The sequence below is a fragment of the Diabrotica undecimpunctata genome, chromosome 3, assembly GCF_040954645.1.
Source record: "Diabrotica undecimpunctata isolate CICGRU chromosome 3, icDiaUnde3, whole genome shotgun sequence".
Classification (NCBI taxonomy): domain Eukaryota; kingdom Metazoa; phylum Arthropoda; class Insecta; order Coleoptera; family Chrysomelidae; genus Diabrotica; species Diabrotica undecimpunctata.
Genome location: NC_092805.1, coordinates 20,809,095 through 20,827,121, shown reverse-complemented (window position 1 = coordinate 20,827,121; position 18,027 = coordinate 20,809,095). Strand labels below are relative to the sequence as shown.

General features: G+C 33.3%; 3 protein-coding genes across 3 annotated transcripts in view; 2 read left to right on the top strand and 1 right to left on the bottom strand.

The window, feature by feature from the left end:
• The window catches only part of LOC140435702 (brain-specific homeobox protein homolog), a 28,811-nt gene extending 26,400 nt beyond the window's left edge, over positions 1–2,411 (top strand). The window contains exon 5 of the mRNA XM_072524423.1: positions 1,702–2,411. Coding sequence (XP_072380524.1) covers positions 1,702–1,859 — 158 coding nt within the window. The 3' untranslated portion in view covers positions 1,860–2,411. The remainder of the gene's footprint in view (positions 1–1,701) is intronic.
• A 4,803-nt stretch (positions 2,412–7,214) lies between these two features.
• LOC140435701 (uncharacterized) lies at positions 7,215–16,000 on the top strand. The gene is made up of 3 exons (XM_072524422.1): positions 7,215–7,544; positions 8,044–8,542; positions 15,786–16,000. Exons 1-3 carry the CDS (start codon positions 7,215–7,217, stop codon positions 15,998–16,000), a joined length of 1,044 nt encoding a protein of 347 aa, XP_072380523.1.
• Positions 16,001–17,276: 1,276 nt separating this feature from the next.
• LOC140435700 (uncharacterized) overlaps positions 17,277–18,027 on the bottom strand; it is a 64,512-nt gene continuing 63,761 nt past the window's right edge. Inside the window, exon 10 of the mRNA XM_072524421.1 lies at positions 17,277–17,554. Coding sequence (XP_072380522.1) covers positions 17,284–17,554 — 271 coding nt within the window. The 3' untranslated portion in view covers positions 17,277–17,283. The remainder of the gene's footprint in view (positions 17,555–18,027) is intronic.

The window sequence follows — 18,027 nt, the reverse complement described above, 5'->3', positions numbered from 1 at the left end:
CTTCAAAAATCAACACAAAGAAGTTACCTGGATTTCACTAAAATTTCTTTACTTTAAATTGCTGGACTTCAATAAACTTTAGAATTTCTGGGGTTAGCAATGGAGTTAGATTCACCGCCACTCGAACAAATTCATCTCCAAACTGCGATAGGACAAAACAAAATTGAGGTTGAAATTGGCACACTGGACAGAAGACTCGTCTTCTTAAAAAACTGGAACCATGTTGGTATTTTGAAAATTGTTGGAAACGCCGTTTTACAAATATCTCAGATGAGAAACGGCTTACAAATAAAAAACAGTGATTACTCCTATTGGAACTGACACATTACTTTGACTATAAATCACTTTTTCTAACGAATTTTGCCAGCTTCTTCAAACTACACACCGACGTCTGTTCTTAAGCACCGACCATGCAAACCTCATTTAAAACTGTACAATTAACTGCCACAAAACTACTTATTTTCCATAAAAAGTACGAAAAACGAAAAAACTACGAATTTGAAGCTAAATTCGGACCAGCGACCGACCTTACCGAGAGTAAGGTAATTATCTAACTGCCACAATACTACACATTTTCTCATGAAAAAAGGTGAAAAACAAAAGAAAAAACTACAAATTTTATGCATTTTGGTATAAACAAAACATATACGGTTAAATTCCTATTTATTTGACACGCAGAATATTAGGCGGTTTCGATCAAAAGAAAATACCAAAGAAATACGCGTCCGTGGTATATAAACAAACTCTAAAAATGTGTTTATATCAATTCAAATTATTTGTGTTTTAATACATATACGAGGGGATTTCAATATATACCAAGGAATTTACAAATGCTACAGATACCGTGGACTGGCCGAGTCATAAATATGACACACAGTATAGTAATTCGGACACATTATATGAAATAAATCCAAATATCCCCTGCTACAAGCCATCCTACAAGGAAAAATATTTGGAAAACGAAGTCCAGGAAGAAGAAGAACATCCTGAAAGAACGTCAGATCCTGGTTTAACACAACATCTGTGTAGCTTATCTGTGTTGCTGCAGACAAGATAAATATTGCCGTGATGATCACAAACATTCGTCACGGATAGGCACATCAAGAAAGGAATAATGTTCCCAGTATCGCAGACATTCTTGGGATATTTTGATTCTAGATAGCCAACCTGCTCGACAGTATTTTGAAATTTCACAGCATACAAGATCCTCATGTTGTCCTTCAAAAATTTCAACCAATCTATGATCTGTAGATGGAAAGTTGCTTATACGTGACTGCATACACGCTGTTATTTCACCAGAAGTCTCCTCTTCATTCTCACCTTGCATCAGCTTTTATCTTAAAGTATTTTTCTAGTAAGATAACACCATTTCTGGTTGTTTCTAATATGTCTAGAGACTTATTTTAAACAAGGCTGTTATTCCGTCCATATGATCCAAGATAATTGTCTACCGGAAAATATTTTGATAAAGAAACACATTCAAGATTTTTGAAAGTTAAATCAACCAATATTTAAAATTTAATGCATTTTCAACTCAATGCTTTACACTGCTTTGATTTATTTTGGCAGATTTCATACACTAAAATATACTCTGTGATAAATAAAATAAGACTTTAATTTATACATAATCTTTATTTATAATTTAAATAATTTATTTCTATATCTATCTATCTATTTCTATAAATAATTCTTTAATTTTAGGAACTAGTCCAAATTTAGCATCGATGTCTCAAGACAAAAATATGACAGCTGGCAGCTCCGGTATGTCAGTAACCAATTCCGACGTTAGTGATTGCGATAGTGACATTGATATAGTTGGAGACGCCAAACAAATGAACTACCCTTACAAAAGGGTTTAATGTTTAGGTATCAATGTTGTTATATTTTTAGTTACTGTTTGTTATGTTTTTTACTAATTTAATTATGTTTTTTTTTTTCAAAAAAATATCTAATTTTACATATAAAAATGTGCATCTATCCCCAAACAACACTTTACATCGAAAGTCTTTTAGAATACAAATTTTTTATTCTATTTCTAACATTCAATAATATCCAATATTTGATTGTTTGTCCTGTTAAAAATAAATGAATAATGATAGTACAACATCCCACTGCAGGATCACTACATTCATAATTTAGTTCATCAAACTCACGTTTTTACATACATTTAAAATTAGGAGAATACATTGATAATAGGTGGCCAGTGAAAAAAAAAATATTTTATTTCGTTTATTTGAAATACGCTGGTCATGATGTATAATTGACGCTGAAACTGAATACTACTATTTCTATACATTTTCTGATATTCCAGACTTTACTAGACATTTTGGAATTTTTGATAACATCTTGAAAATTCTAAATTCCTTCCTAAACACTTCTTTTTTTTCGTAAGGGCCATTTGTATATGGAACAAATCTCACTGAAGCTGTCATAACAATTCTTCATCGTCTAAAACATAATGTTTGCCTTGCCAATATACATACACACATATATATATATATATATATATATATATATATATATATATATATATATATATATATATATATATATATATATATATAAATTTTAAAAAGCTATTCTAGAGCTTTAATAAATAATCCACAACGAATTTCATACAAAAAAATACCTTACATACAAGATTTAACAGACCAAATTGTCCCACTTTTCAAAACATTTCCGAACATTAAATTAATTAAATACAATCCACTTCTAAATTCAAGGTTACTCTTAAAAATAAAAGTTAAAACACCAAATTCACTAATGAGTAACATAATTTACCGAGTAAATTGCAGTCAATGTCAAAGTTGTTATATTGATCAAAGTCAACAGTAGCTTAAACAACGTGTCCCTCAACACAAAAGTGACTGTAACATAAGAAAAAACTCTTGTGCCTTAGTGGACCACCACTTGAAGACAGGACATAACTTTGACTTTAATAATGTAAAAATTTTGAAACACGTTGATAATTATAAAAATCGACTTTTCCGTGAAATGGTACACATTAATGAAACTCCTGAATCTATCAATTAAGTATAAGACTGACACCAACCATTTAAGTAATATCTACTGCAACATTCTTAACAATATTTGATATGATGAATCTTAACCTTTAAAAACAAACACTTAATAATCTTCTACTGACTCTACCTACAATTATATTCAATTTCTAAATATCAGTATTACAATAACTGACTACGTATACTATCAACTATATCTTATAGATCAATTTAACATGTTCCTGATCCTTTCTCATTCATCTTCTATTAATTGCATCTTTCCACCTTATAATATCGATAATACTGTCATAATAATTGTTTACTTTAACTTATTCGCTAAAAATTGTCCCATACTTGGGAATGACCAGGAAAAACCTTCGCTTGACAGTTGGTTTTTTAACTGGTCATTGTCAACTAAGCAAACACCTCCACACACTGTGGCTAGTAGACACACCTCTATGCAAGAAGTGTGAACAAGAAGACGAAACTGTAAAGCATGTCCTATGTGAATGCCCGAAGTTATCGGTAATACGAAAGTACGTTAGGCCTGGCCCACACCTGCCCACATAAGGAAGATGTCCCTTGGTGACTTGTCCAGCTTCCTAGAAATGGCAGGATGGAGCTAAGGAGGACAGCTTCTTGGGGGGATGCGCAATAGGTCAATTGTGGCCTAATTGCTGTGGAACTTAACTCGCCCTCCCTACTCTACAGATACAGAATACGAAGCAAAAAAGAGTTTTTTATAAAGAACAAAAGGTTTTGTTATAACACTTACTGAAGTAACTTGGAATATTTCTATTTTGTAGCTCCTCTGGTTGGGATATTAGGATATTAGGATGAGACAGATATCTATTTTTTCAATATCTAGACAATTCTTGTTGATGCTCCACTATTTTTTATCTGCATTTCAATGCTCAGCCTGCTATTAGAAAAGGCATATATGCTAAAATACATCTAATTTGTCTAATAGTTGTGTGGCCCAACTTTATGGGAAAATCCAATTAGGCAAACCATAGAGATAAAGGTAAGGGGAGAATGTAAAAAAAATATATTTTCCAAATTTTAAATAAACAATACAAAATTAATTTAGAATAGATGCATATTTTTGTGGGATTATCAGAATTATATTTTAAACTCAACTATTAATATATTTTTAAAATCATTATTCTTAATATGTACATATAATACAAAAATATTTTCAATAGTTTGTCAGTGCACAATATTTTAAGTCGTGTATAATCATTTTTCCTTTGTTGGAAGTTTTATACTAGTCATTTGAATTAGTGATTTTATTATAGTTTTACTTTAATTATTTTTAACAAATTGTAAATTTGTATATGGTAGGTTTAAAAATATATCTTTGTAACATACTTGGGTAAATTTACGAAAATATGTTTCGAATACATCGGTGTAAACACAATATAAAGCAAAAAAAATTCGATTACTTTTCAAATGATGAATTTTCCCTAACATTCAATCACTTTTGTCACAACAATGGCGATTGCTCCTCAGTGATAAAGCGTAGACTAGCAATGGCTCGAACCGCAACAGCTAAACTGATACTAAGCTCAGGTTGGTCAATGCCCTTATTTTTCCCATTGCTACATACCCAGCTGAAACATGGACTCTCAAAAAAATCGATAGGAATAAGATCGAAGCCTTCGAAGTGTGGGTCTATAGAAGAATTCTACTTGTGTCATGGACAGAACATAGAACCAACCTGTCAATTCTAGAAGAGTTTCATATAAATATAAAAGTATTAAAAAACCATATAAATATAAAACCATATAAATATAAAACCATATAAATATAAACCATATAAATATAAAAGTATTAAAAAACCGAGCATATCTAATTTACTTCCGCCACATAGCTGGAAGACCGGAGACAGTGAAACTATTAGTAGTAGAAGGCCGAAGACCAAGAGAAAGATCTCTAACACGATGAGCAGACCAAATGAAGACTCTACATTAAGCTGTCCATATGGCACAGTATCGCAGCCAATGGAGACAGCAAGCCAATAATATTTAGACTCAAGGAATAAGAAGGAGGATAGTAGCATGTCTAGATCCATATGCTTTTGCCAATTTGTACATATTTTTTCCACTATCTAACTTCTTTAAAATATCCATTTTATTTTTCAAAGCTAAAATCTTGTTTTGTATGTAAATGTTTGTAAATGTGTTGTGTATTGTTTATGAAAGGCAGTTATTGAAAGGGTCGGTTTATCGCACAGAAATTTTTACTCCAATAAGTATAGTCCAATAGAAAACTACGATAGCTTTTTAAATACTCTTACCGTGTATGTTACAAACTGTATAAACTCTAAGTCAATAGTTTTTATTCATTAAAAAAAAACTATTATAATAAAAATCCATCAAATATCAACTACTGTAATGTAATAGGTAATTTTGTTAATCCTTAATTACTGAATTTATAAATTTGAAATCCATGTTCTGATATACAGATCAGAAATGAGTGAAAATCTTTCAGTTGCTATTGTTAGGGATGCTTAATATTGTGACTACATCATTGGATTCAAGTGCCAAGAAAACAAAAAGAATTAAATTTTTGCATCTGAGTACATTTGTTAAATAATCATAAAATTATTGTTTATATATATATATATATATATATATATATATATATATATATATATATATATATATAATACATATATATTAATTTGGTTTGATGAAATCTTTATTGATAAAAGATGTCTGCACAATTTAGATTATTTGTACTTACAGTAAAACCTCCCTTAACCGAAACCTTTTTAATCGAAACATCGTTTAACCGAATCGGCTGACAGTTTTAATAATTTCGTCAATAAAAAGTACATGTTTATCGCAAATCGTAAACAATTCCAATAATTTCACTCACCAATTGATGTCTCTGTGTGTTGGAAAATCACAACAACCAAAAGCTCTAAAAGATATTTCCAAAAATCACTTTCAGTTATACAAGCCAAAAAAGGTCATGGATGTCGACCACTTTTCTTTTTTCAGAATGGTTCGAAAGTGAATTCGTCTCAACTGTAAAATCTTTTTTAAAATCAAAAAACCTTCCCACCAAAGCATTGTTAACAATGCGCCAACTCACACTCAAAATCTACAAAATAGTGACAATTGTCAGATTTTTGCCACCGAATGTCACAAGATTAATTCAGCCGTTAGATCAGAGTTCTGCAAATGAACGATGGAGAGGGAGAAAAACATCGCTGTCAAACGAAAACGCAAAAGAAAATAGATTTCTTTAAAAAAGCATGTTAATCTTGTTCATTTTCCTTAATTGTATTACTTTATTTTGGATTTACTTATTAGAAAATATTACGAAATCAACTCATAGTATTTTTTAATACCAATACTTTGTTCAAGAATATTATAAAAAACAATGTTATTTTTAACCGAAATTCTTGTTATCCGAAACGACCTCCCCCCAGTTATTTCGGTTAACGGAAGTTTTACTGTATATATAATTATATTTTTAAGTTATATTTTCAATGTATAATCCAAAATGTTATTTAAGAGGTTGACTATCGACGATAATCTGATTTTGATTACTTTTAATATACAGTCAAAATCGTTTACAACGACGCCGGCAATAACGTACAATCGGATATAACAAACAAAATATGTAGTAGTTCCCATAAAATGACATACAAAAAACGCATTTATATTGCTTATAATGAACAAATCGGTTAGAGCAAACGTATTTCTTGGAACAATAGCAGTTAAAATATTGGTTACAGTGTACAATTTCAAGTACATATCTGTACCTCAGATGATATAACATCCATTTTTTTCAATTATGACATTTTTACACACTGTATAATAAATAAATAATAAATAATTATAACCAACGCATGATGTAAATGACAGTAGATACAATGTTCAATATAATAATGTTTCCACATCTTAATAAATAAGTTTAAAAGTGCTATCCTGTAAGGTTATGAAAATCGACATTGTAGTGTTGTATTTCTCACAGGTATTACCGATATTTAGTACCGCGAAATGACAAGTAAGGATTTATTAATTTATGGTTAAAGTACATCCGGGCAGGCATCTACACTTGATTACTTGTCCTTTAGACATTTAGACCTTCCAAGACGGGTCCATTGTATATTTACACCATTATATTATATTACACCATTTGGCCCAAGCCAAGAGTTTCTGAATTTGAATTCAGTTGTGTCTAGCCTTCATAGAAAACATGTCACGGAAACAATTTACTATTGAGGAACAGTTTGGAATAATTTGCCGAGTCGATTCTGGAACGATGAAACGGCGAGTGAAAATTATTATGCAATTTAATAAGTGTGAAAAAGGAAAACGCGTTCGGTCATCAAATCACAGTGACATTGAAAGTGCTTTGCTTGATTGGTTCAAACAACAACGCGCAAACAATGTACCCGTGGGTGGGCCGATACTTCAGGTAAAGGCTGACGCTTTGGCTGTGATTTTGAAGAAAGATTTTAAGTGTAATGCTTCCTGGGTTAACGTTTCCGAGCTCGCCACAATATTGTCCATGGAAAAATTTCAGGTGAGTCAGCAGTTGTTGACAGATCAATTACAAATGACTGAGTCGAAAATGTGTGGCCTACACTCAGGTCCGGCTATAGCGATGATGAAATTTTTAATGCTGACGATATGGGGTTATTTTTTAGACTGGCACCTGATCACACGTTAAAGTTTAAAGGGGAGAAATGTTCCGGTGGTAAACTCTCGAAAGAGCGAGTTACATTTCTTGTTGCAGCCAACATGTCCGGTTCCATAAAAAGGAAGCTTTTGGTGATAGGAAAAAGTAAAATGCCGCGCTGTTTTAAAAACGTGAAAAATCTCCCGATTGATTACGATTTCAATAAAAAAGCCTGGATGACGTCGGCTATTTTTGAAAAGATTTTAATAAAATGGGACATTGAACTTTTACAACAAAAGAAACACATAATTTTAATTATCGACAACTGTCACACCCACTAGTTGACAGGTTAAAACAAATTAAACTCGTTTTTCTTCCTCCAAGTTGTACGTAAGTACTGCAGAGCATAGACCAAGGAGTTATAAGAAGTCTTAAAGAATGCTTTCGGAAAGAATTGGTGTACAAAATCATCGAAAAGAGAGAGAATAACGACGATACGAAAGTCAGTATTTTTAACGGTATACTACTGATATCAAAGGCATGGGAATCTGTGCGGAAGGAAACGATCATCAACTGTTTTCGTTTTTCCGGCCTAACTAACGACTTACAACCATCAGGAATCGCATACAACGATATTGCACAAAAGCATTTGCAGGATGCCGTTTCCCTTCTCAGTTCTGACTGCTCTGCAGATGACTATGTACGAGTGGATGACAAAATAAGTACGAGCGAAGAACTGTCAGATATTGACATCGTACTGAGTCACCAAACTAGTGACAAACAAAGTACTGATGAGGCTGATGAAGAATTGGAAGATTTCGGCAAAATCCCTACTGTTGCTGAAGCGTATGCTGCTTGTTCCACCATAAGAGCATTTATTCAGACTGCTGAAACTTCCCAGAGTGTGAAAGACTCATTATCGATTGTTTTCACATCAATTGAAAAAATGTTTTTTTCAGAAGTTCAAGGAAGGCGATTTTTTTCATTAAATATTCAGGTAAAATATTGTATTTACATATTTTGTAATACATAAATGTATCTATTTTTCTTTGTCTTTTTAAAAATAAATAGTATGTATGCCTACACTTTTATAATACAAAGATTTTGAGAAACCGTTATTTTATGAGTATACTTTATTGACATACTTATTTCAATACATATTATACATATATGTATGTACATATTTAGATTTACGTAAGTACAATAAACACATATGTTAAATGTTATGTATAATATGTTATTATAACATATTATAAGTATAGATAAAGTAACACATTTTTGCGTCATAAACCTAGGTACAACGAACTAACTGTTCCTACCAGTGTAATCGATTATAGCAACATAGAACCGCTTACAGAGAACACTGGCTACAATGTTTACAAAAACCACCAGTCCCCTGAAGTTCGTTATAAACGATTTTGACTGTACACCAACTGGTCCTAGTAAACTAGTGGATCTCTAGAATTTAATATATTATAAACATGCATTTTGGAATTTGTTAGTGTCATATGAAAGGTATAAACCGAAACAGAATTGCGTTAGGTTATTTGGGGACGAGTTTTTGATAGAGACAGTTTAGTTTATTATTGTTGTGCCTACTATAAATAGTGTTTAACAATTATTGAGAAATTTCACCATACATATGTCTAAAAATAACTTAATTTTTAATCGACATGACGATTTCAATAGCTGAAGGCGTAGTCTCAATAGATCGTAGCGTGAAATTTGCTCTAGAGGTACAAAACCTTGCCAGCTACGTTCGAGCTCTGACAATTCCGAGTTCGAACATCTAAAATATTATACTACGCATGATCTTTTGTTTAAATAAATGGCCTACTGCCAAGGGTCCATCGAAGTATTTACGCAAACTCTTTCACAAATAAAGCAACTCTTTTTTCTTTGTGAGCCTTTTAAGTTGTAACTAAGTTGATGCTAAAACACTTTTAACTTTTTTGGAAGCGTAGCTTTCTTATCGTGGGCTACGGACGGACCGGTGAATGAAGCAGAGGTATGATAAAAAACGACGAACGATTGAAACGCCTGAAACCGTTGTAACGACAAATTGCGCGAACCACAGCTTATATACCTATCATCATCATCATTGGTGCTACAGCCCTATAAAAGAGCCTCGACCTTCCCAAGTCTATTACGCCAGTCAGTTATATCCATTGCCAACTGTTGCCAGTTTGCTGCGCCTATTTGTCTACCATCCTCATCTACACCATCCCTCCATCTGAGTTTTGGTCTACCTCTACTTCTACTTCCCACAGGTGGTGACATAAGGATTCTTCTAGGAGGGTTGTTCTGCTGTGATCTTGCCAGATGTCCTGCCCATCTTAGTCTTCCTATTTTTATAAAGGATACTACGTCTTTACCACCAAATATATGTTTATATCTGTGATATATCTCGTAGCTGTACCTCCTTCTCCAAACACCATTTTCACAGATGCCACCAAATATTCTTCTCAGGATCCTTCGTTCAAATATAAGCAGGAGATTTTCATCTGCCTTGGAAATGGTCTATGTCTCCGACCCATATGTCAACACTGGTTGTATAAGGGTTTTGTATATGGTTATTTTTGTTTTTTGGCTTAAGTTTCTGCTTCTCATATGTCTACTGTCCAAAATAGCATTTGTTTGCTAGGATTATTCTTCGCTTGATTTCTTCCGTCATGACGTTCTCCTTGGTGATCAGGGAGCCTAAGTATGTGAATTTGTCCACCACTTCAAAGGTAGAATTATCAACCGTGAATTGGTGGCCGATGTTTCTGGCTCTATTGTTGGGTATTGATGACATTATCTTAGTTTTATTTTGATTTACTTGCAGGCCCATATTTTTTGAGGCGTTTGACAAGGTGGTATATATTTCTTCTAGCTTGCGTGTTGTGCGGGCAACTAGATCAATATCATCTGCATATGCCAAAATTTGAGATGATTTATTAAAAATGTTTCCTCTGCTGTCTATTTGGGCATCCCTGACCGCCTTTTCCAAAGCTATGTTGAAAAGAAGACACGCCAGCGCATCTCCCTGTCGCAGCCCAACATGCGTTTCAAATGCCTGTGATTGTTCGCCCTGTATTTCGACTTTGCAAACAACTTTTTGCTTATATACCTATAGATATATATTATATATACTGCGCTCTAATATGGCTATGTATAGTTGTAGAATCGGACCCCTTATCTCCCACTCACTCTCTTTCACGTTTACACAAGACGTGGAGTAGTAAACGCAGTTCCATGCATGTCTCTTTATTATTATTTTTACCAATATAAGACAGTACTAAGATAATGTTTCGAAATATTTCCGAGGTTAGTACAATTAAATCTAATCAACAGTCTTCAGGGTTGAACCGCGTTGATTATCACTGCGCCCAGTTTTCGACATCCTCTCTGATGTTTTTATCAGGGCTTCCGAGGTCTTAGTCTCCCGAATCCCCAGACACTACTAAACTGATCACTAACCAATGCCTTACTGCTACTGGGAACAGCGGACGGTTCATTTATACCGTCGTTGGTGACGTGGTTTGGGTGGAGGTTGGCGCGGGGATTGGCGCAGGTGTTGGAGCGAACATATGCCGTTATCTCTTTTATTGAGACAATTTGGCCTTTTTTCAATTTCTACGACCTCGCGAATAATTCTTGGTTTATAGAAGCAGATGGGAGCTATGATTCTGGAGTTTTTAAAATTAATTTTGTGACCTGTGTGAAGATGGTGTTGACCTAGATCTAAAATTGAATCGGAATTGCGAACAGAAATGGAATGTTCATAAATCCTATTTTGGATTCTATGATTCGTTTGGCCTATATAGGATTGGGAGCAGTCTGCACAAGAAATTTCATAAACTCCGTGTTGTTCATTTGGAATGTTGTCTTTGATTGATCGTACAAAAGATTCAAGTTTTTGTTGGGGGTAAATATTGTTTTAATTCCTCTTGATTTAAGAATTTTGTCGATTTTGTCAGTGACACCTTTGATAAAAGGAAGACAAGCTGACAAGGATCTGAGTCTTTGAGTTGAGATTGGTGTCTATAGATGCTCCTATTGATGTAATTTTCGCGGTAACCGTTTTGAATGAGGGCTTGTTTTAAACTAGAGAACTCAGTGGATCTACTTGCATCATCGCAAAGGCGTATTGATCTGGAGACAAGCGTAATAATGACCGAATTAATTTGTGAAGGGAAATGATGAGAGTTGGCATGCAAGTAACGATTGATATGGGTGGGTTTTTGATAAACAGAGTGACTAAAACCTTGAAATTGGTTTTTCTATATGATAACTTCGAGAAACGTTAGAGATGAATCAGTTTCTTCATCCATCGTGAACTGGATACTAGGATGTATACCATTCAGATGTGTTTGAAAGTACACCAAAGCATTCCAGCCATGGGGCCAAATAACGAGTGTTTCGCCAACATATCGTAAGCCAACATGTAGGTTTGAGCTTTAATGTGGATAGTGCTCGGGTCTCGAAGTCTACCATAAGTATATATATATATATATATATATATATATATATATATATATATATATATATATATATATATATATATATATATATATACATACATATGGATCCATCGGTCGGTGCATAATAGACCACAATAAGAAAGCTATGATTTCCCTCCTCAGTCACTACTGGAGTGCCACATTCCGTTTTTTACTTTAATTCTTCAATCATCGTGACAGCAACATTTTACCTAAAGTCAAATACAAGTTATTTATTAATGTTTACTTACTAAACCTTCCTATCAGTGATTTTGAATTATCTTTGTCGCTCCATGTTAGAAAGTCTATTGTCCTTATAATTTTTTACGTACTGCTGTTCTCTGTTATAATTATATAAAAAAGTAACTTAGTTCTGTTTTTTCTTCAAAAAACATTGAACTTTTTAACTCCATGGTTCCAGAGTTGAACTTTTTTATATACTTCACTTTCATCAAATTGATAGCTAAAAATGCTTATGAACTGATGATGTGTATAGATTAATATACGAAACGTCTTCGTTAAAAGATAAGGTAGCAAGATCGTTTGTTTTTTCTCCACTTTTGTGACTGTTAACCCTTTCCACAAGTATCCTTGTGAACTTAATTTTGTATTTAAACTGACGGTTGTACTTCTTTTTTCGAACAAAAATCTAAAGCTTTCAATCAGATTATTAAATATCAGCTGATTCCAAGGAATCAAACGATTAAAATTTGTAATTGAGTTATCTAAACCAAATAGGACCGTCATCCAACAGCCAACCTCTTAAAAATTACATACATTTTGGAGAAAAATAACACGTATTATATTTTTTACACTGATTGTTAGGTCAAAAGTCAAGTAGATTTTAATAGACATTTACCAAAGAATTATATAATTTATTATGTTTTCTAGGCTTAAGAAATTGTACATTGTGCTAAATATATGACTCAACTTATTAACCATTTTTATTAATTTAATCTAGACATTCTTCAATTACAAACAAACACAAGTAAACTAAATATCATACAGATCTATGCACCTACTGCAGATAAATCCGAGGACGAAATTGAACAATTCTACGAAGAAATCAATCAAGTATTAAAATCGACGAAACCACGAGACATTACCGTAATTCTAGGTGATTTTAACTCAAAAATTGGTAAAGGAAAAAGTGGAAAACATGTAGGAGAATACGGACTCGGTAAAAGAAATGAACGAGGTCACAGACTACTTCAATTCTGCCAGGAGAATAACATGATTGCATCTAATACATTCTTCAACTTACCAAAGAGAAGACTTTATACGTGGAAATCACCCCAGGACAATGGCGAAAGAATAATTCGAAACCAGATTGATTTTTTACTGATAAACGAACGATACAGAAACTCCTTAAAATCCGTTAAAGCTTACCCAGGCGCAGATGTCTTTTCAGACCATAACCCTCTAATAGCGCAAATGAGTATTAAACTAAAAAGATTGGAGCAGAAAAGAAGAGCAAATCAGATAGACGTCAGTTATTTATGTAACCTGGAGGTAAAGGAGAAACTGCAAAAATGTATTAATAATAATTTCAAAATACTTCATGAAAAAGAAACATCTCAGCCAACGAACAACATAGATAAAAAATGGCAAAACGTAAAAATGGCGATAACAGGTCCTGTGAAGAAAATTCTGACTAAAGAAAAACCAAAAATAAAGCAAAGGTGGATGACTGATAAGATCCTTCTTCTCATGGACAATCGGAGAATAATGAAAGGAAAAAACGAACAAAGGTATAAACAAATACAGAAAGAAATCAAAATAGAAATCAGAATAACAAAAGAAGATTTTTATAAAAGAAAATGTGAAGAAATAGAGCAATTGCAGGCAAAACATGATATTTTTAATGTACATAAAAAAGTGAAAGAACTTGCAGGTACACAAAAACGTAAGCAGCCAAATACCCTGTATAATGTCAGCGGAAACATAATAACAGAACTAGAAGAACAGTTGAAGACATGGAAAAACTATATTGAAGAACTCTTTGCAGATGATAGACAACAATCTGAGCTAAGTAACATACAAGGAGACGAAGGTCCAGAAATAACGGAAGAAGAAGTAATGTACGCACTAAAAAGAATGAAAAATGGTAAAGCCCAGGTCCAGATGAAATACCAACGGAAATCCTTAAACTAATAGAAAAAGACTCGATTCACATTTTAGTTAAACTTTTCAATAGCATTTATACATCAGGAAAAATACCACAAGAATGGCTTTTATCCACCTTTGTTACTATACCAAAAAAGATAAATGCCAAACAATGCAGTGATTACCGTACAATCAGTCTGATGAGCCATGTACTGAAAATATTTCTGAAAATTATACACTCTAGAGTACACAGAAAACTGGAAATGGTCATCAATAATACCCAGTTTGGATTTCGAAATGGACTTGGAACAAGAGAGGCGTTGTTTGCACTGAACGTTATGTCTCAAAGATGTCTTGACATAAATCAAGATGTATTCATGTGTTTCATAGATTACAACAAGGTCTTTGATAAAGTGCGGCATGATCACCTAATCAGACTCCTGACAGAAAATAATTTAGATAAACGAGACATCCGACTAATAGCAAATATGTACTACAATCAGAAAGCAGTAGTGAGAGTAGAGAATAATACCACTGAAGAAATTGAAATAAAGCGAGGTGTGAGACAAGGGTGTATACTGTCACCAACCCTGTTTAATCTCTATTCCGAAGACGTAATGAATAGAACACTCTCTGAGCAATCCGTAGGTATTAAAATAAATGGTGTTAGATTAAACAATCTGAGATTTGCCGACGACACCGTTCTGATCGCAGAAACACTTGAAGAGCTACAGACATTGGTGAATAAGATAGCAGACTGCAGCGAAGAATATGGACTATCTTTGAACATAAAGAAAACTAAATTTATGGTAATATCGAAATCAACACAAAATGTCCAAAATTTATATTTACACAATGAAATTATCGATCGAGTTAGCAAATACAAATATTTAGGCACTTTTATAAATGAATACAACGATAGCTCAGCAGAAATCGAAATAAGAATAGAAAAAGCCAGATCCATATTCACTAAAATGAAGAGAGTGTTCTGCGGAAGAGATTTGAGCCTTGAAATAAAATTTCGCCTGATGAGATGTTACGTACTTTCTGTGCTGTTCTACGGAATGGAGTCATGGACGTTGAAAAATATTGATACCAAAAAATTAGAGGCATTTGAACTATGGATGTATCGCAGAATCCTAAGAATATCATGGACCGAGAGAGTCACAAATGTCGAGGTCTTGAGAAGAATGAATAAAGAAAAGGAAGTCATATTTACGATCAAAAAACGAAAACTGCAATACTTGGGACACATTACAAGAGGCGAAAGATATGAACTGCTTCGAATAATTATGCAAGGGAAAATAGCAGGAAAAAGGTCCATAGGAAGAAGACGAAACTCCTGGCTAAAGAATTTACGGGAATGGTATAGCTGTAGCAGCAACGAATTGTTTCGGTCAGCAGTTTCGAAAATACGTATAGCCCTGATGATCGCCAACCTTCGGAACGAAGATGGCACTTGAAGAAGAAGAACCTAGACATCATAAAGGAAGATGCGAAGGATAAAAAGGAAATGTAATGGCCTATTATTTATAAAATATTTAATATATTCCAGTAGAAAAAATGTCCAACAACGAATCTCGATTCATCAAGTCTCATCACAATCTCTTCTTACGATTATATTATAACACGAAAAAAGAAGGACTACATCTAAACGAACTCTTTTATGGTATGAGCATGTCTCTTAAAACCACAAATCATACCAATACTGGTCCGATTATTAAAAAAGTGAAAGATGCCATCAAACAGATAAGAATGTCTCAGAGCTAAAAAATATATAACTACATTTGCAAAACTGGAAATAATCGGTATAATATATCTAATAATCAATGGAAGAACTCATTTTTTGATCCAATCATCGATCTTGTTTATTGGAGATTGTAGATTTCTTGCAGCTTCTTCATAATTATTACCCACTGCCAGAACAGCTTTGTCGTTTGCAAATAATACGATTGTTTCATTTCGAGTTCAGAAATATCACTAGTGTATGATAAATAGAGATCTGGATAGAGCACATTTCCCTGCGGTACTCCGGCCTTGATTTTCTTTAACTCTGTGCAGGTAATCTCCTGCTTTATTCTGAAGTGTCTTTCAGTTAAGTACGATTCTAATAATTGTGAATACTGCCTTGATAGTGCTCTATTCAATTTATGAATAAGGCCTTCATGCCAAACATTATCGAAGGCTTGGGCCACATTCAGGAAGATATTTGAACAGACTTGTTTTCCCTTTAGCGCCTTTTTAATGATGTTGGTGATTTTATGTATCTAATCTATCGTTGAATGACTATATCTAAAGCCAAATTCATGTGGTGGGATTAATCTCTTTTATTCGATGATGATCTTTAGTCTTTTCATTAGGATTTTTACCTCATTTGCCAGCTTTCTTGGTAATTCAGTCATTATTACTTCTGCCATTTTGCAGCATAACCTTGGAAACATAATTTAATCTATATGATGCAGTAAATAGGTATGTAAGCCTAGTGATAGCTGTCTTTGGTAATTGTTTTAATATTTCGCCTCTTATTAGATCTAACCCTGGAGCTTTTTTAGGATCGATATTCATACACTTCATTAACTTAGAAGCGCAGTGTGAAACTCGAATTTGAGAGGAAACTACCAACAATGCTAGATACACAGATGACACAGCCATACGGCTCCACGTTAGAAAAATACACGTTAAAACGAAGATATAAGAGCGTGATGGGGGCACAAGATGTAATACGATTAGGTAGTTAAAGATCAGAAGAGAGACTCCCACAAACTTCAATAGAAGGAAACCCAATTAGAAACCACAACCCAGTTGTCTAATTGACAGTCCGTCTCTCAATACATATAACAACCATGAATTGGTATTAACAGATCAGGTCACCTTAAATATCAATAAGAAAATTTTTATTTAAGACCATTATGTGAAAAAATACCCGAATTATAACAATATTACTAAGATATTCTTATAATTTAATATGATGTTTAATAAAAACCATTCTATTCTAAGATCTAAAACAGAATTTTCTTGATAATATATCATTAATTAAAGTACTATGTTACTATTTAATTTGTTTTTAATTTTTTCGATCGCTTACATAAAATTAATTTCAAAGTATAAAAAATAATCATAGTTCCAGATACAGCTGCCATACTCCAAATCAAAATAACATCTAACAAGAGATATTGGTACCACGTGAGTTCAAGACCAGCTACTCGCATATGGGATAGATCTTTGTGTCTAATAACGTATTCTACCCAATAGACAGCTAGGTCCATCGGTTTGACGGGACGATCTTTCATCAGCCTAGATCTCTTCTGAACATTTCTTGTATACCTAGAATAAACGTAAGCATTCATATCATTAGGATGACAAATAATTATAAGTAAATTAAAGCGTTTTCAACATTCAAGGTTTATTATTTATTTATAAGCTTCTCTGTGACCTCTTTATACAAGCTTCCTGAGGAAGATTTCGTTTTTATCAACTTCATATTTAGCGATTTTAATTATCAAAGTACTGCATGGGAATACAGAGAGACTGATTACAATGGTAGACGGTTGGAAATACGGGCGGTCATGTCGAACTAAAAATGATACATGACACTAAACTTCCCTCAGACAAAAGGGCAGTCAGTAGTATCTCAGATATGAGAACACGACGAGGAGCGTGCTGTGGATCAGACCATCTTTTACTCCAAACCAAATTAATATGCCGAGTTAACAAAGAAAAAAACGAAAGACAACAAAGAACAAACAAACTAGACCAGAAAAACTGAAGATTCAGGAATATAAATAGAAGTTCAAAGA

Excerpts from the sequence above, each read along its gene's own strand:
- LOC140435701 (XM_072524422.1), top strand. The coding sequence starts at position 7,215 with ATGTCACGGAAACAATTTACTATTGAGGAACAGTTTGGAATAATTTGC. Across the intron at positions 7,545-8,043 it reads TGTCCATGGAAAAATTTCAG|AGCATAGACCAAGGAGTTAT; the intron begins GTGAGTCAGCAG and ends TAAGTACTGCAG. Across the intron at positions 8,543-15,785 it reads GACTGCTGAAACTTCCCAGA|TAGAAAAAATGTCCAACAAC; the intron begins GTGTGAAAGACT and ends AATATATTCCAG.